The 20,346-nt window shown below is 41.4% G+C and overlaps 7 protein-coding genes across 10 annotated transcripts in view; 4 read left to right on the plus strand and 3 right to left on the minus strand.

Annotated features, from left to right (window-relative positions):
• LOC101744167 (netrin-B) overlaps positions 1–20,346 on the plus strand; it is a 249,874-nt gene that overhangs the window by 82,716 nt on the left and 146,812 nt on the right. The window lies entirely within an intron of this gene.
• Positions 1,532–2,090, minus strand: LOC119629137 (bombyxin A-6-like). Its single transcript, XM_038014050.2, has one exon. The coding sequence runs from the start codon at positions 1,878–1,880 to the stop codon at positions 1,602–1,604; it is 279 nt and encodes a 92-aa protein (XP_037869978.1). The 5' UTR covers positions 1,881–2,090; the 3' UTR covers positions 1,532–1,601.
• Positions 2,966–3,238, plus strand: Bbx-b6 (bombyxin B-6). The gene has a single exon (NM_001128323.1). It carries the CDS (start codon positions 2,966–2,968, stop codon positions 3,236–3,238), a length of 273 nt encoding a protein of 90 aa, NP_001121795.1.
• Positions 5,439–5,687, minus strand: Bbx-a10 (bombyxin A-10). Its single transcript, NM_001128315.1, has one exon. It carries the CDS (start codon positions 5,685–5,687, stop codon positions 5,439–5,441), a length of 249 nt encoding a protein of 82 aa, NP_001121787.1.
• Positions 7,524–7,938, plus strand: LOC119629140 (bombyxin B-12). The gene has a single exon (XM_038014053.2). The coding sequence runs from the start codon at positions 7,601–7,603 to the stop codon at positions 7,868–7,870; it is 270 nt and encodes an 89-aa protein (XP_037869981.1). The 5' UTR covers positions 7,524–7,600; the 3' UTR covers positions 7,871–7,938.
• On the minus strand, positions 10,402–10,680 carry Bbx-a5 (bombyxin A-5). Its single transcript, NM_001128136.2, is given in 1 exon segment — positions 10,402–10,680. A coding segment is annotated over 1 exon segment (279 nt).
• Positions 12,639–12,920, plus strand: Bbx-b11 (bombyxin B-11). Its single transcript, NM_001128134.1, has one exon. It carries the CDS (start codon positions 12,639–12,641, stop codon positions 12,918–12,920), a length of 282 nt encoding a protein of 93 aa, NP_001121606.1.

The raw sequence follows: 20,346 nt of genomic DNA on the forward strand, positions 1-20,346 counted from the left end.
TAAGCTCGTCAATCAGAGCATTGACGTACAGATTAAAAAGTTTACGGGAAGTCAGTCCCCCCTGTTTCACCCTGCACTCCAACCTGTACGGTTCGGACAGCGTTTCTGCCCATCTCACAACGCTGACCTGGTTGCTGTACTAAAATTAAAAAATGCTATTTACTTCTGGTGGCACTTTGGTATCCTCCAGTTTTTGCCATAATGTATCGTAGCAGATCAAAAGTTATCGATAGGTCAAGGATGCGATGAGTCTTTCTATCAGTGTAGTACACAGTCCGTTTTGGGCACAAAATTGCACTTTATGTGGAAAGACCTGGTCTAAAACAAAACTGGTTGTGATGGAGCAGTAGAAATTTATCCAGCTCAGAATATTTCATGCCCAATCAGGCCAATGTTTAATGTATTTGTGACCTTCCAAAAGTTTTTAAAATATTTCTTTGAGTTATGTGATCCAACTTCAGCAACTGAATCGATCCAACTTCACCTGTTCCTCGTTATTTTGGCACCTTCTTAGGCGCGCTTTAAATATCGATCTACTTTTACACATATCTTCATGTATAGGACCGAATTTAGGCTTTTTATAATTTAACCAAATTAGAAACTTGAGTCTAGGGGGTAGTTGACTTGAGTTAGGGGTACAAAAGCACGAGCCGGGGGCCGGAGGAGGGCGTTTGTCCAGCTCCGGCCCCTATGAGGAGGCAGTCTCCTCCCGGTTATGGTCAAGGGGCGACCTAAGGGGGTTGAAGTTGCGCCGCACGCTACCGTCACTCTAGCGCGCTGGCACCAGGAGGACGGGACGGTGCGTCGGCAACGGCGGACTGCGATGCGGTCTGCATTTTCGTCGTCGCTGTCGTCGCCGAACATACTGTGGAAGAGCAACCCGGTCGGCGGTGTATCGCGTTCCGACCCGGCAGGCTGGTTCTGGCCCAGCGGGGTAGTTATTACATAAGTGGCCACAACAGTCATGCAATTCCTGAAGAAAATTTATATCCCTTCGACGTCCATGATAGTATTGTGTGTATAATTTTATTTCATTATAATTTCTTAGACTCAATTTTTAATATGTCAATTGAGTAACTCTTGTGGTTGCCAACGTTTTCCTACAAATAGTAACGTAATGAATTACGGATCCTTATCTAGGTATATAACATGTCTGATATGTTTGACAACTTTAATAAACTACTTTCTAGTAATTTTCAATAATAAGTGGCTTTTTTTGTGTCTTTGAAATTGAAAAGAAAAGTGTAAAGGTCATAAATGTGATGGATATTTAATAATGACATATGACCATAAAAAGTTACTTGAACTTTTGGTGTGAGACACGTCTCAACATCACTCATCACATGGGGCTCTAACATCCAGTTAATATCAGGCGGTTGGTAAGCTTCTGTGATTTTCGCGCTAATGAAGAAAAACGATAGTCTGAGGCTTGGAAGCTTGCTTGCCAATCAAAATCATCTAAATGATGTCTAAAAAACTGTATCTAAATCTCCAGTCAACACTTTCAATTGTGGTTCAGGAAAAGAAGAACTTTTTATTATTATTTACGGTTTTTTATTTCCAAATGTATTGAGAACGAACCAGTTCGGTAAAGGAATGGTCTAACAGTACGACAGAAGCACGTCCACGCTGCAGGGTCTGAGACAGCACTCATCCACGATGCCTCGTTTGCCGCGTCCTTCCGAGTACGGCATCAGCCACGCGGAGCCGTAGCTCGCGAACTGAGCACCGCTGCGCTTGTCCACGCCCGCTTCCCAGCACAGGTCGGCCAGAGTGCGAGCCAAGTGACGCCCACAGTACGTGTGCACTGCTTGTGGCTGTTGTGTTGACACCCACATTACTGTTGACAACATTAATGCAATAGCAAGGAGTATCTTCATGTTTGGCGACTAAAGTGTGTTTCGGAGGACGTCTCGCTGATGCCACAGATGAAACGTGAATGTGAAGAAAGCTAAGCAACCCTTCCTTTATATATGGACGATTAGTTAATGAATATTTATATAATAACACATGGGCATGTGATTTATATGACATTGCCTAGGTTCCAATAATTAACCAATGAACTGAATTAAATGTTGTACATTTACTTGACGCAACTTTTAACTTTGAACGCCTAGCAAAATTTATAAATATTTGTCATCTTCATTATGTAGTAGGTAGTAACTAGGAGACAAAGTAAGCATCATCCGGTATCAGTGGTGAACTTAGAACCAGTTCATAACGCTCGATACACGCGTGGCTGGAAGAGAGCGTTTATGACTTTATCAGAGCTGTAGTCATCATCATGCTTTGTGGATTATTTATGAAAGTATGGCGTGGTATGAGTGCTTTAATAGCTGGAATCATTTCAAAAGATTCGTAGTGGCAAATTCTACCATAGAGGAACTGCGCGTGTCAAGTAATGACCGGGTTACAATGTTGAAATCATTCTAAGAAGTCTTAGATTAAGACTGTCTCGTTTGATGCGAGGTCCGACAAGCCTAAGGTTCGCTAAACTCTGGTCTGCAGACTGGTATTCTCCAGTAAAGCTCCGAAATTATCGTTTTACCAGTTCATCAAATGTACACGTACCGAATTCTTGTGCTGGAATAGAACATTCACAGTAAACAGGACAGTAACCAAGTTCAGAGACTTTATATGCGAAACGTGACGCTACTCGAGGATCAATACCAACTGCATCATTATGAATAATTAGGTTTACATCCGCCGGTCTAATTTATTTCACAGTGTGTAGGTTTCATTCAGGCTTTAAAACGTTTGACCCGGGTATAAATGAAATTTTCTAGATCTCTGGTCTAATGTGCTTTTCACGTAATGAACCCACGCGACTTTGTAAAGTGGGATTAATTGAATAGTAATTAAGGAGTTTTTAGTATAAAACCACCAGTTCATCTTGCTAACATCACATTCAAATCCAATACGTTGAGCTGATAAGGACCTTCTCCTAAAACGATTACAAAGCACCATGATGAAGACTTCAGTAATGTTCATGTTAGTAGTCGTGATCAGTTTGATGTGTTCAAGCGAGGCGCAGGAGGTAGCGCGCACGTACTGCGGCCGAGACTTGGCGGATACACTCGCCGACTTGTGCTTCGGGGTGGAGAAACGCGGCGTTGCGCAGTACGCGCCCTACTTCTGGACGAGACAATACTTGGGATCTCGCGGGAAACGCGGCGTAGTGGACGAATGCTGTTTCCGGCCTTGCACACTTGACGTTCTCTTATCTTATTGTGGTTAGGTTCAATTGTATCTCGAATTTTATTGATTATTATTAAGATTTAATTAATAAACTGGCAGTAAAGAAGTATTTCAGTCATTTTAATATAGAGAAAGTTTTGAGATGAACATTTTACATTGTTAGAATTTTAAAACTTGGACCTTTTTCTACTCATTTAAAGATGGGTATTTAGCTGCGTTTTAGTTGACTCTAGCTTATAAATTTTTTAGTCCCTTTGAGATTTGATTTGAGGCGATATATAATTAAACAGCGCCATTAATGGCGTCGCATCGCGAGAGCATCGGTATCACAGGATTCGACTGATGCCTGACCACGACCACTCTGTCAAGAGTGTACGCCTAGGATGATAATTAAACAGAGTATTCAGTTGTTGAGAACAATGAACTGATGTTTAGAGTCTTTTCACTCCCAATTTTTGTAGTATTGATGTCGATAGACCGACCGATATGTCGACTGAAACGGGATTCTCTGTTCTTATCCGACTCAGTCTTTTCTAACTTTTTGTCCACTCTTTCTTTGAATAATTGACAAATTAGATGACACTTTCTTGACTAACAATTCCGCTAAGTTTGCACACTGTCTCAGCATACTTCCCCATTTCCGTCACTTTACAATGACAGTCCTTTCGTCTTTTTTGTGACGTTATATTTCTCATCATCAGGACCGTCACAGGTGACAATAGACAATTTTAAAAGTGTCCACTTGCACAAAAAAAAAAGACTTACGAAATTTATATAAGTAGTGCATTATTGAGACACCTATTGTTGAGTCGGTCCTTGACTCACTTCAAAACTCTTTTAGGTCTAATTCAACCAAACTGCTTGCAGGTTAGCGATATTCTTAGTGTCTGAAATGTTGTTATAGCCTTACTACTCGGCAGACGCTTTTAGTACTACTCTGATTTTAGATAAACTGTACTTGGAGTGGGCCTACAATTTGCAACCTGTAGATTCGCTAGTTTAAGAAATATCAATAGGCTGTTGGCTTTTTTCATCGGCAGCTATTTTAGAGACTTTGAGAATTGAGTAGCATGGATGAATGAAATTCAGGAAGGAAAGGCTTGCTATCAGGTGCCCCAATTCCTTTAGAGATGAGGTCCCACAGAGATCAGCTCGGAATTGCGACCTAATGAGAAATTCCGGCGAGAAAGACAGGAGGCTGGCTTACACTTGCTTCACTTAAATTTGTTCTGCCAGTCACGATACAATAGTATACCTGAAAATATTGTTAATGTCCAATAAATACTCTGAATTGTACAGTAATAATATTCTCTTATTTTATTTCGAGTTAAATTTAATATGCAATAGAGATCCATAGTTACAACAAAATTTATCAGTAAGACAAAAATATGACAGTTTGAAGATATTATATCTGAGAATATGAAATCATACCATTGTGCCGACTCAAAATACCCCTATAGCTAAAAAGACCAACCTCTTGGAGGAAGTTGAAAGAGAAAAGAAAGAATAACAGATGATAGAGACTAAAAGAGGAGAGAAGATAAAACGTGTAAGTGGCCTTTATAGAATTGATTGAGACATTAAGATAAACACTATATAGTTAAGCGTGTTTAATTAAAGATACCCTACATGAAATGAATTTAGTTTCATTAACTTTTGCAGGGAGACGCTCAAGTTGTACACACTTAGGCGAGCATTCCTTCAGCATGACCAATATATTGTTAATAGGTTGTTGGCCGTGAGCATTTATGAATGTTATCTGAACAAAATTAAAAGCCTAAAGAGCGGTATACACAAGGTCATAAATTTGCTCTCTTACATGAGATTTTTCTTTGTGTTGATTTGCCGGTTCTAAGTCATGGTTTGGTTAAGAACTACACAGTAATACAACTACTCTTGGGTTCTATCTTCCCAGGTAACTGTGAGTGTTATGACTTTGATAACCACTTAATATTCCCATTAAACCTAGGCGTGAGAGTCTGTCATGCCACGCCACAAAGGTCAACATTTTCACGGGGCTCGAGAGCAAGACAAAACCTTTTAATTTTGCTTATGCCGATCAAAAATAACGACGTAAAGGCTAAAAACCGTATGTGTATCGCCAGTCAACACTTCTAGTTATGGTTCAGGAAGAGAAGAACAACTTTTGTTATTTACAGCTATTTATTTCCAAATGTATTGATAACGAATTCGTTTGGTAAAGGAGTGGTCTAACAGTACGACAGAAGCACGTCCACGCTTCAGGGTCTGAGACAGCACTCATCCACGATGCCTCGTTGGCCGCGTCCTTCCGAGTACGGCATCAGCCACGCGGAGCCGTAGCTCGCGTACTGAGCATTGCTGCGCTTGTCCACGCCCGCTTCCCAGCACAGGTCGGCCAGAGTGCGGGCCAAGTGACGCCCGCAGTACGTGTGCACTGCTTGAGGCTGTTGTGTTGACGCCCACATTACTGTTGTCAACATTAATGCAATAGCAAGTAGTAATTTCATGTTTTGCGAATAAAGTGTGTTTCGGAGGACGTCTCGCTGATGCCACAGATGAAATGTGAATGTGAAGAAAGCTAAGCAACCCTTACTCTATATATGGACAATTAGATAATGAATATTTATATAATAACACATATACATGTGATTTATATGACATTGCGTAGGTTCCAATAATTAACCAATGAACTGAATTAAATGTTGTACATTTACTTGACGCGACTTTTAATTTTGAACGCCTAGCAAACTTTATAAATATTAGTCGTCATAATTAGTAAGTAGTCAAAGTAGGCATCATCCAGTATCAGTGATGAACTTAGAACCAGTTCATAATGCTCGACACACGCGGGGCTGGAAGCGAGCGTTTATGACTTCATCAGAGCTGTAGTAATCATGTTTTATGGTTTATTTGTGAAAGTATGGCGTGGTCCAATTGCTTTGATAGCTTGAAACATTTCAAAAGATTGGTAGTGGAAAATTTTACCATAGAAAAACTGCGTGTTTCAAGTGGTGACCGGGTTACAACGTTGAAATCATTCTTTGAAGCCTTAGGTTAAGACGGTCTCGTTTGTTGCGAGGTTCCACAAGCTTAAGGCTCGCCAAACTCTGGTCTTAAAACTGGTATTCTCCAGCAAAGCTCCGGAATTATCGTTTTACCAGTTTATATGCGAAACGTGACGCTACTCGGGATCAAAACGAGCTGCATCATTATCAATATTTAGGCTTACATCCGCTGGTCTAATTGATTTCACAGTGTGTAATCTACACTAATAAAATTGGCTGGCTGTTTGTGCTCCTCCTAGTACGAGCATGGCAGAAACGACAACAAGGAGCATGACCAGTTTCATGATGATTCCTCACGTGCTACTCGTTGTGATGGCAGGACGTGAATATTGCGAGCGTGCGAAAGTCTCTCATTTTATATGGAAGCTTGGTTAATTAGTGTACAGTCAAGTATGTGAGCACGTAATCGATGTGACGCTACGTAGGCTTAGCCAGTGATCGGCTGAGAAGTTCAGGAAATTAAACTGACGGGTTCGATATATTCAAACGTTTCATAGCTTTCAAATGACAATTACATATATGCGTGACCTGATTTATTTTTCTCCTTATTATTTTATACACATTGCACTTTACTATGATTAAAATGAATGCCAAATTAATTTATGAACTCATTTCATATATATACTTATAAATTTCATGATTTAAATTAATATTACGATATTTTTTCTTAGTTGTTAGGCTTAGTTGGTTTTTAATTATCAGTGAAATAATTCCCCTTAGACCAACCAAATTATACAAACATGTTATGTCTACGGAGTTGGCTGACCACTTTACAGCCCTAGAAGATAAGCCCTTTTGCTTCTTTACAGCCCTAGAAGATAAGCCCTTTTGCTTGTCTACTTATCTGAGCAATAAAGAAAATCCGAAGAAATATTTCACAAAATTTAGTAAGCGGCCACTGCCACAAACATTGGAATATCCTCACAGCATAAGGGTATCGGTTAAAGAAAGGGTTACCAGTTTACCAAGTTAATCATGTGTTATATATTATTATATGATATATATTATTTTTCGGATGTACAGTCTGTCTGTACTAATAACATACTAATAATAATAACATATGTATGCGTTATCTTTAGTGGAACATTCCAGAGGAAGTGATTCCACAGATACGACGAGAGAACTTACCATTGTCGTCATCCCAGCCTCGACTTGGTCGTTCCATTACATACATAACCTGGCTGTAGGGAGTGTAGGTAGAACATATAGCTGCGATTGGTGTAGGTGTGATTAATTGAATAGTAATTAAGGGGTTTTCAGTATAAAAGAACCAGTCCGTCTTGCTTACATCACATTCGAATCCAATACGTTGGACTGATAAGGACTTTCTCGTAAAACGATTACAGAGCACCACGATGAAGACTACAATAATGTTCATGTTAGTAGTCGTGATCAGTTTGACATATTCAAGCGAGGAGCAGGAGGTAGCGCGCACGTACTGCGGCGCACATTTGGCGAATACACTCGCCGACTTGTGCTTCGGGGTGGAGAAACGCAGCGGTGCGCAGTACGCGCCCTACTTCTGGACGAGACAATACTTGGGATCTCGCGGGAAACGCGGCGTAGTGGACGAATGCTGTTTCCAGCCTTGCACACTTGACGTTCTCTTATCTTATTGTGGTTAGGTTCAATTGTGTCTCGAATTTTATTATTATTATTAAGATTTAATTAATAAACTGGCAGTAAAGAAGTATTTCAGTCGTTTTAATATAGAGAAAGTTTTGAGATGAACATTTTACATTGTTAGAATTTTAAAACTTGAACCTTTTTCTACTCATTTAAAGATGGGTATTTACCTACGTTTTAGTTGACTCTAGCTTATAAATTTTTTAGTCCCTTTGAGATTTTATTTGAGGCGATCTATAATTAAACAGCGTCATTAATGGCGTCGCATCGCGAGAGCATCGGTGTCGCAGGATTCGACTGATGCATGACCACGACCACTCTGTCAAGAGTGTAAGACTAGGATGATAATTAAACAGAGTATTCAGTTGTTGAGAACAAAGAACTGATATTTAAGAGTCTTTTCACTCCCATTTTTTGTAGTATTGATGTCGATAGACCGACCGATATGTCGACTGAAACGGGATTCTCTGTTCTTATCCGCCTCAGTCTTTTCTAACTTTTTGTCCACTCTTTCTTTTAATAGTTGACAAATTAGATGACACTTTCTTGACTGACAATTCCGCTAAGTTTGCGCACTGTCACAGCATACTTCCCCATTCCCGTCACTTCATAACGACAGTCCTTTCGTCGTTTTCGATGTTACATGAGGCCCAGTCACGTCACTCCCCAAAAGGTGGTCTATGGGTCGAGAGACACGGGGCCTAGTCGCACCCAGCACACCAGTGAACTCTGTCCACTCTTTCTTTGAATAATTGACAAATTAGATGACACTTTCTTCTCTACACCAAGGATTAATGAAACAGACTTTGGTAAATCAAAGATTACAATCACCTCGCAGCTCAAGAGATGTTATACGAAAGAGACTTGGACAAAGTGAACTTGTCCTTTTATATTATTAATGTGTCGTTTCTCGAAGATTCTGCATGCCAGTGATGTGCAACATTTGTCGTCTGACGACATACAAAATCGCACAGTCACGACGTGCAGTGTCGAGTATGTGAGGCTTAAAATCGTTTTCTCCACACTGCGCCACGTTCAAACGCTAGATGGCGTTACACCGCTTGCACAAAAAGAAAGACTTACGAAATTTATATAAGTAGTGCATTATTGAGACACCTATTGATGAGTCGGTCCTTGACTCACTTCAAAACTCTTTTAGGTCAAATTCAACCAAACTGCTTGCAGGTTAACGATATTCTTAGTGTCTGAAATGTTGTTATAGCCTTACTACTCGGCAGACGCTTTTAGTACTCACTCTGTTTTTAGATAAACTGTACTTGGTGTGGGCCTACAATTTGCAACCTGTAGATTTGCTAGTTTAAGAAATATCAATAGGCTGTTGGCTTTTTTCATCGGCAGCTATTTTAGAGACTTTGAGAATTGAGTAGGATGGATGAATGAAATTCAGGAAAGAAAGGCTTGCTATCAGGTGCACCAGTTCCTTTAGAGATGAGGTCCCACAGAGATCAGCTCGGAATTGCGACCTAATGAGAAATTCCGGCGAGAAAGACAGGAGGTTGGCTTACACTTGCTGCACTTAAATTTATTCTGCCAGTCACGATACAATAGTATACCTGAAAATATTGTTAATGTCCAATAAATACTCTGAATTGTACAGTAATCATATTCTCTTATTTTATTTCGAGTTAAATTTAATAGGCAATAGAGATCCATAGTCACAACAAAATTTATCAGTAAGACAAGAATATGACAGTTTGAAGATATTATATCTGAGAATACGAAATCATACCATTGTGCCGACTCAAAAGACCCCTATAGCTAAAAAGACCAAACTCTTGGAGGAAGTTGAAAGAGAAAAGGAAGAATAACAGATGACAGAGACTAAAAGAGGAGAGAAGATAAAACGTGTAAATGACCTTTATAGAATTGATTGAGACATTAAGATAAACACTATATAGTTAGGCGTGTTTAATTAAAGATACCCTACATGAAATGAATTTAGTTTCATTAACTTTTGCAGGGAGACGCTCAAGTTGTACACACTTAGGCGAGCATTCCTTCAGCACGACCAATACATTGTTAATAGGCTGTTAGCCGTGAGCATTTATGAATGTTATCTGAACAAAATTAAAAGCCTAAAGAGCGGTATACACAAGGTCATAAATTTGCTCTCTTACATGAGATTTTTCTTTGTGTTGATTTTCCGGTTCTAAGTCATGGTTTGGTTAAGAACTACACAGTAATGCAACTATTCTTGGGTTCTATCTTCCCAGGTAACTGTGAGTGTTATGACTTTGATAACCACTTAATATTCCCATTAAACCCAGGCGTGAGAGTCTGTCATGCCACGCCACAAAGGTCAACATTTTCACGGGGCTCGAGAGCAAGTCAAAACCTTTTAATTTTGCTTTTGCCGATCAAAAACAACGACGTAAAGGCTAAAAACCGTATGTGTATGTACCAGTCAACACTTCTAGTTATGGTTCAGGAAGAGAAGAACAAATTTTGTTATTTACAGCTATTTATTTCCAAATGTATTGAGAATGAATTAGTTTGGTAAAAGAGTGGTCTAACAATACGACAGAAGCACGTCCACGCTGCAGGGTCTGAGACAGCACTCATCCACGATGCCTCGTTGGTCGCGCCCTTCCGAGTACGGCATCAGCCACGCGGAGCCGTAGCTCGCGAACTGAGCATCGCTGCGCTTGTCCACGCCCGCTTCCCAGCACAGGTCGGCCAGAGTGCGGGCCAAGTGACGCCCGCAGTACGTGTGCACTGCTTGAGGCTGTTGTGTTGACGCCCACATTACTGTTGTCAACATTAATGCAATAGCAAGTAGTAATTTCATGTTTTGCGAATAAAGTGTGTTTCGGAGGACGTCTCGCTGATGCCACAGATGAAATGTGAATGTGAAGAAAGCTAAGCAACCCTTACTCTATATATGGACAATTAGATAATGAATATTTATATAATAACACATATACATGTGATTTATATGACATTGCGTAGGTTCCAATAATTAACCAATGAACTGAATTAAATGTTGTACATTTACTTGACGCGACTTTTAATTTTGAACGCCTAGCAAACTTTATAGATATTAGTCGTCATAATTAGTAAGTAGTCAAAGTAGGCATCATCCAGTATCAGTGATGAACTTAGAACCAGTTCATAATGCTCGACACACGCGGGGCTGGAAGCGAGCGTTTATGACTTCATCAGAGCTGTAGTAATCATCATGTTTTATGGTTTATTTGTGAAAGTATTGCGTGGTCCAATTGCTTTGATAGCTTGAAACATTTCAAAAGATTGGTAGTGGAAAATTTTACCATAGAGAAACTGCGTGTTTCAAGGGTGACCGGGTTACAACTTTGAAATCATTCTTTGAAGCCTTAGGTTAAGACGGTCTCGGTTGTTGCGAGGTTCCACAAGCTTAAGGCTCGCCAAACTCTGGTCTTAAAACTGGTATTCTCCAGCAAAGCTCCGAAATTAACGTTTTACCAGTTCATAAAATGTACACAAATCGAATTTTTGTGCTGGAATAGAACATTCACAGTAAACAGGACAGTAACCAAGTTGAGAATTTATATGCGAAGCGTGACGCTACTCGGGATCAAAACGAGCTGCATCATTATCAATATTTAGGCTTACATCCGCTGGTCTAATTGATTTCACAGTGTGTAATCTACACTAATAAAATTGGCTGGCTGTTTGTGCTCCTCCTAGTACGAGCATGGCAGAAACGACAACAAGGAGTATGACCAGTTTCATGATGATTCCTTACGTGCTACTCGTTGTGATGGCAGGATGTGAATATTGCGAGCGTGCGAAAGTCTCTCATTTTATATGGAAGCTTGGTTAATTAGTAAACAGTCAAGTATGTGAGCACGTAATCGATGTGACGCTACGTAGGCTTAGCCAGTGATCGGCTGAGAAGTTCAGGAAATTAAGTTGACGGGATCAATATATTCAAACGTTTCATAGTTTTCAAATGACAATTACATATATGCCTGACCTGATTTATTTTTCTCCTTATTATTTTATACACATTGGAATTTACTATGATTAAAATGAATACCAAATTAATTTACGAATTCATTTCCTATATTATATAATTATAAATTTCATGTTTTCAATTAATATTAGGTATTTTTTTTGTTTTTAGCCTTAGTTGGTTTTTAATTAATGAAATAATTCCCCTTGGACCAAGCAAATTATGTATACATGCTATGTCTTTGGAGTTGGCGGATCACTTTACAGCCTTTTAACGTAAGCCTTTTTGCTCGTCTACCTATCTGAGCAATAAAGAAAATCCGAAGAAATATTTCACAAAATTTAGTAAGCGGCCACTGCCACAAACACTGGAATATCCTCACAGCACAAGGGTATCGGTTAAAGAAAGGGTTACCTGTTTACCAAGTTAATCATATTGTGTTATATATTATTATATGATATATATTATTTTTCGGATGTACAGTCTGTCTGTACTAATAACATACTAATAATAATAACATATGTATGCGTTATCTTTAGTGGAACATTCCAGAGGAAGTGATTCCACAGATACGACGAGAGAACTTACCATTGTCGTCATCCCAGCCTCGACTTGGTCGTTCCATTACATACATAACCTGGCTGTAGGGAGTGTAGGTAGAACATATAGCTGCGATTGGTGTAGGTGTGATTAATTGAATAGTAATTAAGGGGTTTTCAGTATAAAAGAACCAGTCCGTCTTGCTTACATCACATTCGAATCCAATACGTTGGACTGATAAGGACTTTCTCGTAAAACGATTACAAAGCACCATGATGAAGACTGCAGTAATGTTCATATTAGTAGTCGTGATCAGTTTGACGTATTCAAGCGAGGAGCAGGAGGTAGCGCGCACGTACTGCGGCCGACACTTGGCGAATATACTCGCTTACGTGTGCTTCGGAGTGGAGAAACGCGGCGGTGCGCAGTACGCGCCTTACTGGCAGGAGACATACTTGCGATCTCGCAAGGGACCCGGCGTAGTGGACGAATGTTGTTTCCGCCCTTGCAAACTAGAGGTTCTCAAATCGTTTTTTTTTTTTTTTTGTGATTGAAGGATTACTGGTGGCCCGGAGGCCTTTCCAGTTTCACCAGGACAGGTGGGCGAGCAAAGGCTCAGCCAGGAGGGGTGGGATTTGCTAACAGCTACCCGAGCGCCTCCGAAGGAGACCTAACAGCTCAAGAGCAGCTGTTTCGCGAATGAATCTACTACCGGATCGGAATCGCGACCCGCTGAGAAGATCCGGCGAGAAACTCAGCGAGCTGATTCATGGGTTAGGTTGCACGGCGAACTCTTTGTCGAGTTCGACGAGTACGGTTACCGAGGTCCCTAAGCCTGCTCCTAGAGCTGAAGGCGTCTAGTGCGAAGGTTATTGGATCTGATGGATCCGTAAGGACGTGTCTAGGGCGTCGACGGTGACTGGCTCCTGCATGATCAGGATTCGGGGAGTAGTCAGCGGCGGCTACGATAAGGCGATTATCATGACGCATAGCCTTATCGAAGTACCGTTCCGACGCTGACTTCATGTATTTCTGTATAGATTCGAGGCCCAGGTCGTCGTGTAGGTCAACGTTCCTCACGAACCACGGAGCTCCGACGGCTAACCTGCAAAAGCGGGATTGTAGAGATTGAAGGGTGTCTATGTGCGTGCGGGCCGCGTGAGCGAACACCACACTCGCGTAAGTCATGACGGGCCTTATGCAAGTTTTGTAAAGTGTCACCTTGTTCCGAAGGGACATTTTACTCCGCTTACAAATCATGGGGTAGAGTCTACCGAGAATAAACGCGGCACGGTCACGGACTGATTTTATATGCGGGCGGAATGTCATCGATGCATCCAGGGTAACGCCCAGGTACTTGACCTTCCTGGCCCAGGGTATGGATTGACTAAAGAGAGTAATCGGGGGTGTCTCAAATCGTACTGCGGTGTGTAATGTATTACTTTAACAAAAGTTATCTACTGACTGTTTTTAAGATCAACGTCTTAAGATAAGATATATTTATGTAATAAATTGCCAGTAAGAAGTATTTCTGAGCTGTTTTATTAAATTAAAAGCGTCTTTTGTCAACTTAGCTGTCAAATCTTTTGTCAAGCGGCTAATTTAGTTTGAAGTTGCAAAAATGTTTGACCATTGGCTAACTTCATCAGTTAATTGGTTTTAATTCAATGCTTCTTAACGGCACGTAGCCCTAGTTTATGGTCAGACGTTACTACCTCGCCGTAGCATCGTAATATAGCATAACAATTTCCCTCGGGTTTTGCCACATAATTAAAACCACTTTTCACACTGCAGCTCTGTTAGTTAGGTTACAGTAAGTTTTAAAGAGCGGGCACTGTTAATATTGGTAATATATGACGGGTTTCAAAGGACAATCGAGTATTTCTATATACCTAGTCAGGTCATAAGTATTGTCACACAGTAAAAACTTTTCTTTTAGAATGCTGGCCATAAAAAAGTTTATTGAATTCGAATTTCGAATTGTTCATGAAAATAAAAATGTATACTTTTAGAATTTTACTCATTTTTAAATATGGAGTGGACGCTCAAAGAAGACCGTGTTGCAGTTATTGCGTTGCATCGTTGCGGTTACGCGCCAATTCAAATTTTTAACATACTGAAAAATATGAATATAACCAAAAGATTCGTTTATCGTACCATCAAACGATACAATGAAGACTCTAGTGTAGATGACAGGTCAAGAAGTGGTCGCCCTCGGTTTGTTAGGACTCCAGCAGTGATAAAAGCTGTGAAGGCGCGAATTCAAAGAAATCCCAAACGTAAGCAGAAACTGTTGGCCCTTCAGATGGGGTTAAGCAGAACCACGGTGAAAAGGGTGTTAAATGAAGACTTAGGGCTTCGGGCACATCGAAGAAAAACAGGACATCGTTTGAATGCTCGTGTAATGGACCTGAGACTGAAGAGATGCCGTGCTTTGTTGAAGCGGTACGCGGGAAAAAAAAAAAAGTGTGTGTGTCCGCTCCGACGCACGACTGGAGTTTACTGGATATAAATATAAATTTGTGTCAGTTGAATACAGTAAAATATGGAAGTTACGTATTCTAGTGAGAATGATCCGGGAGTTGCGGAACACGTGGATGCGGTAATTAAGTAAGTCTATATAATTCACTTTTACAATTAATATATAAGTTGTCCATTCACTGATAGAAGGAATTGTTTATATTTAATAAGCTTTATTAATAAAGGATTTGTAGCGGGTTATATTCGGGTATCAACCCACTAACAGTTGATACGTTCAGGAATCGAACCCGAACAGCGTCCGGCCACAAGCAAAACGATGTCGGTAAATTAAACGAAACAATACGAGAAATAGTTCTATATTACAACAACACGATACACTACAGATTATTAACAAATTAACGAGACACAAAACAAACGACTAACAAATATATGAAAATACAATAATGAGAGAAACGCGCGATCAGTACAAGGCTTTGTGGCGGACTGCCGGCGCAGCAGCCCGGCGTCACCTGCGATAACGCGGCCGCGCGTTGGCTCCTGATTGGCCAATCAGGAGCCAATCAGGCGCATAACGCATTTCGTGTGACATGCTATACTCTCTAGTACGATTTTGGTCCCCATAATTTTCATACCCCGGGCCTATATATGTAAATCGATTCTTAAGGAGTAAACTCCAAAAAATCGGGAAATTCTTTTTTCGGATGAAAAAATATTTACCGTAGAAGAGAGCTACAACAAACAAAATGATAAGGTGTACGCACACAGTAGTGAAGAAGCGAGCAACCGTATTCCGCGTGTCCAACGAGGTCATTTTCCATCCTCGCTCATGGTATGGTTGGGAGTTTCTTATTGGGGCTTAACAGAGGTACATTTTTGTGAGAAAGGTGTAAAAACGAATGCAGTTGTGTATCAAAATACAGTCCTGACGAACCTTGTGGAACCTGTTTCTCATACCATGTTCAATAACAGGCACTGGGTATTCCAACAAGATTCGGCGCCAGTTCATAGAGCGAAGAGCACACAAGACTGGCTGGCGGCGCGTGAAATCGACTTCATCCGGCACGAAGACTGGCCCTCCTCCAGTCCAGATTTGAATCCGTTAGATTACAAGATATGGCAACACTTGGAGGAAAAGGCGTGCTCAAAGCCTCATCCCAATTTGGAGTCACTCAAGACATCCTTGATTAAGGCAGCCGCCGATATTGACATGGACCTCGTTCGTGCTGCGATAGACGACTGGCCGCGCAGATTGAAGGCCTGTATTCAAAATCACGGAGGTCATTTTGAATAAACTTTAGTGTCATAAGAATCTATGTTTTGTTAAGTTCATTTTGGTATATGAATGGTTACATAATGAATAAACTTGTTTCAATTATTTTACATTAAACATGTGACAGAATTTATGACCTGACTAGGTACATATGTCGTAACTTATTGAGACAGGCTATGAAAAAACGTATCGTGTTTGTTAGATCTAGTTTGCACATAGATGAAGTTTTTATTATTTGTACCATATCAGGCCCAGTGTTATTGACTTGGTATAGTCACTGACAATTTTGCGGGGGAATGCTAACACGAGGCGTATGACCACAACGGGTCATTTCATGTGTTAATGTCGATAGGTTGAAGGTAGGTAGGTAGAATTTAGAGAATTTGACAAAGTAATTTTATAGGCACTATGCTACTTTACGCTTGAAATTTGATCTAATGACTAATAAGTTATAATATTCCAATTATAGACATTTATGTTTGATATCGTTTCTTGCATATATTTCTCTCTTTTGAGTGCGCATTAATTGTTTAACAAGCAAACTTTGTAAAATAGTTTTTATTTTGATTGAATGTGATTCTAAGATAAGATCTAATTACTACAGCGTTTTTGAATTATTTTGTAATCTATAATTCATATATCTAACGCAAACCACGCTAACATACCTAATATATAAATTCTGTTCAGAGTAAGTGTTTCTCTGTTCAGAGAGTCTGGTGGTATCTACGAATAAAGGTGGTATTCTCGTAAGGCACTTGGCTCCGGCCTCAAAGACCATGCATTGACTTTTTTTAATGTTATACACTAGGTTAACATACCTCTCACGTATATGTATGTAGGAGCCTCGCCAGCTCACAGGGAGACGCACTCAGCATCACCATGTCGTCACCATTTCATAACTGATATTATTGATATTGATACCTTCAACATGACAGCCGACATGTGTGCTGCTAAGCTCGTCAATCAGAGCATTGACGTACAGATTAAAAAGTTTACGGGAAGTCAGTCCCCCCTGCTTCACCCTGCACTCCAACCTGTACGGTTCGGACAGCGTTTCTGCCCATCTCACAACGCTGACCTGGTTGCTGTACTAAAATTTAAAAATGCTATTTACTTCTGGTGGCACTTTGGTATCCTCCAGTTTTTGCCATAATGTATCGTAGCAGATCAAAAGCTTTCGATAGGTCAAGGATGCGATGAGTCTTTCTATCAGTGTAGTACACAGTCCGTTTTGGGCACAAAATTGCACTTTATGTGGAAAGACCTGGTCTAAAACAAAACTGGTTGTGATGGAGCAGTAGAAATTTATCCAGCTCAGAATATTTCATGCCCAATCAGGCCAATATTTAATTTATTTGTGACCTTCCAAAAGTTTTTAAAATATTTATTTGTGTTATGTGATCCAACTTCAGCAACTGAATCGATCCAACTTCAGCTGTTCCTTGTTATTTTGGCACCTTCTTAGGCGCGCTTTAAATATCGATCTACTTTTACAAATTTCCTCATATATAGGACCGAATTTAGGCTTGTTATAATTTAACCAAATTAGAAACTTGAGTCTAGGGGGTAGTTGACTTAAGTTAGGGGTACAAAAGCACGAGCCGGAGGCCGGAGGAGGGCGTTTGTCCAGCTCCGGCCCCTATGAGGAGGCAGTCTCCTCCCGGTTATGGTCAAGGGGCGACCTAAGGGGGTTGAAGTTGCGCCGCACGCTACCGTCACTCTAGCGCGCTGGCACCAGGAGGACGGGACGGCGCGTCGGCGACAGCGGACTGCGATGCGGTCCACATTTTCGTCGTCGCTGTCGTCGCCGAACATACTGTGGAAGAGCAACCCGGTCGGCGGTGTATCGCGTTCCGACCCGGCAGGCTGGTTTTGGCCCAGCGGAGTATCCCGGAACACCACTGGCATCGCCCGGGCGGCCTAGTAGGGCCGCCGTACCGCGGAGACCGACGTCGTTGGTCGTTGACTATCGCCTCGACGACCCGTTGGTCGGGCGTCCTCGGGGTGGCGCCACGTGTCTGGTTGTAGTGTTCCGCGGGAACTCCCCTACTCTGACCGGGTTCTGACCCCGGACGGAGATCGGACGTCGGGTGTAAGAGTGCAGGGAAGTCGTTTAGTGGGTGGGCCCTAAAATCCTTGGGCCCGCGATCTGCTCTCAACACAAAAAAAGGGGTACAAAAGCAGTTAAATGTCGTGCAGAGAGGTTTCGCCCAAAAACTGTGCAAAGCCTATGACACAGTCTCCTTGAACTCAGCGCTTATTCTGGCTGGGTTGCTCCCTTTCGATCTACGCATTCGCGAGGTGGTTTCTTTATATGAAGCCAAGAGGGGGATACCCCAGCCATCGCTTGGCGACAGGGAGGTAGAACAGTTGTCCCCAGCGATAGGGGCCCCACACCCTGCAGTGCAAACCAGACTAGAGTTCGATACCTTTATAAACGAGGAACAGTACAATGGCCACAGCAATTATGCTGTACGAATCTTTACCGACGGCAGCAAGATTGAGGGTAAAGTTGGAGCGGCGCTATCCTTGTGGAATAGAACCGCCGAAACTAAAAACATCAAGCTCGCGTTGCCATCCTATTGCACCGTCTATCAGGCAGAACTCATAGCTCTATGGAGGGCGACGGAAGAAGTGGCGAAGAACCGCGAGACCTCTTTCGGTATCTACAGGGACTCTTTTTCCGCTCTCCAAACGATAACCAACCTCAGTTCCCCCCACCCCCTAGCTGTGCAAACCAGAGACACACTGAGGCGATGTCAACTCTAGAACAAAAGCGTTTATTTCTTCTGGATCAAGGCCCACGCAGGCTTGGAGGGAAACGAGAGAGCTGATCGTCTCGCAAAAGAAGCGGCCCTAAGGTTAAAAAAAAGCCGGACTATGACCAATGTCCGGTCTCTTTCGTCAAGCGTAGTATCCGCATGGCTACGCACGTGTAATGGAACAGGAGATACAAGTCTGGTGAGACAGCCTCCGTAACAAAAATGTTCTTTCCCAATGCAGCGGCGGCGTGCACAATCGTCAGAAAAATGGAAACCACAAGCGTCATGACGTAAATATTGACGGGCCACGGTGGGTTTTCCGCATACTTGAACCGCTTCAAGGGCAAGGACAATCCATCGTGTTTATGTGAGCCTGGGGCAGATGAAACGGTTCCGCATCTCCTCTTGGAATATCCTGTTTTTGCAAGAGACCGATTCGAGATCGAGCAAATATTAGTTAGATACGACAATGGTTGCTAGAAACTTACCGGAGTTGATTAAGAGAAAAGATAATGAGTTATTTATAAAGTATTGTTTAAAAATAGCAAATAGAATCATAAATAGAAACATGTGAAAGCAAACTATGATAGCAATATATAGTAAGTAGAAATTGTATATCATAAAAATTGTATTAGATAGTTAGACTAATTGTGTTAGCATAATAAATATAACCTGAAAAAAGACCATTATGTAAAAATTGAAACGATTTATAAAAATAGATGTGTAAGCTTTAAGATTGTAGGACTGTACGCAAAAATTAAGTAATAACTCCCGATCCATAGTCCTTACATTAGGTAAAAATAAAAATAAATAACTAAATTCAAATGTAATATTAAGAGCCATGACAACGACATGGGAAATTGTTGTGTTAGCGTGTATGGGGACAAGTGATACTCAAGACGGCCAGTGACACACTAACATTTATTACAAACATAACATTTCCTCCCTTATCAGTTCAAGACACATTAACTATTAAGACGCATTAACACTATTAAGACAAACAAAATTACAAGCTACACATTTAATAAAACTGTCTATAATTAACCCTAGGACGGTTACGTTTAGGAAACCTGGGCTCCCTAATATTTTGGGGCTCCAAGCTCACCTCCTCTGCCTCGAAGAACAGATCCCCTTCTTCAGAGTCTTCAGACTGCGCGGGTCGACGCACTCCTCGCGTGACAGTTACGTGACTCGGTTCCGGTGACTCCCGATTCGGCTGATTGTCACATGCACTAGAGATTCCAGTGTGGCCGCTCTCCTCTTCCCTCTCCTCAGTTGCACTCTCTTCGTCGTGTGTGTGAGGTCCGATGCCGCTACTATCATCACAAGGCGACGACATCATCCCCGTTGCCGGACTAGCAACGGTTGGAGCAATAGAACCGCTCAAGTCATCCGCCCAGGTTTGACTGGCACCACATTTGGTTTTGCACGAAAACAGCTGTTCAGAGTGCCTCTTGAGTTGTATTG

This window comes from Bombyx mori, chromosome 11 (genome assembly GCF_030269925.1).
Source record: "Bombyx mori chromosome 11, ASM3026992v2".
Lineage (NCBI taxonomy): Eukaryota > Metazoa > Arthropoda > Insecta > Lepidoptera > Bombycidae > Bombyx > Bombyx mori.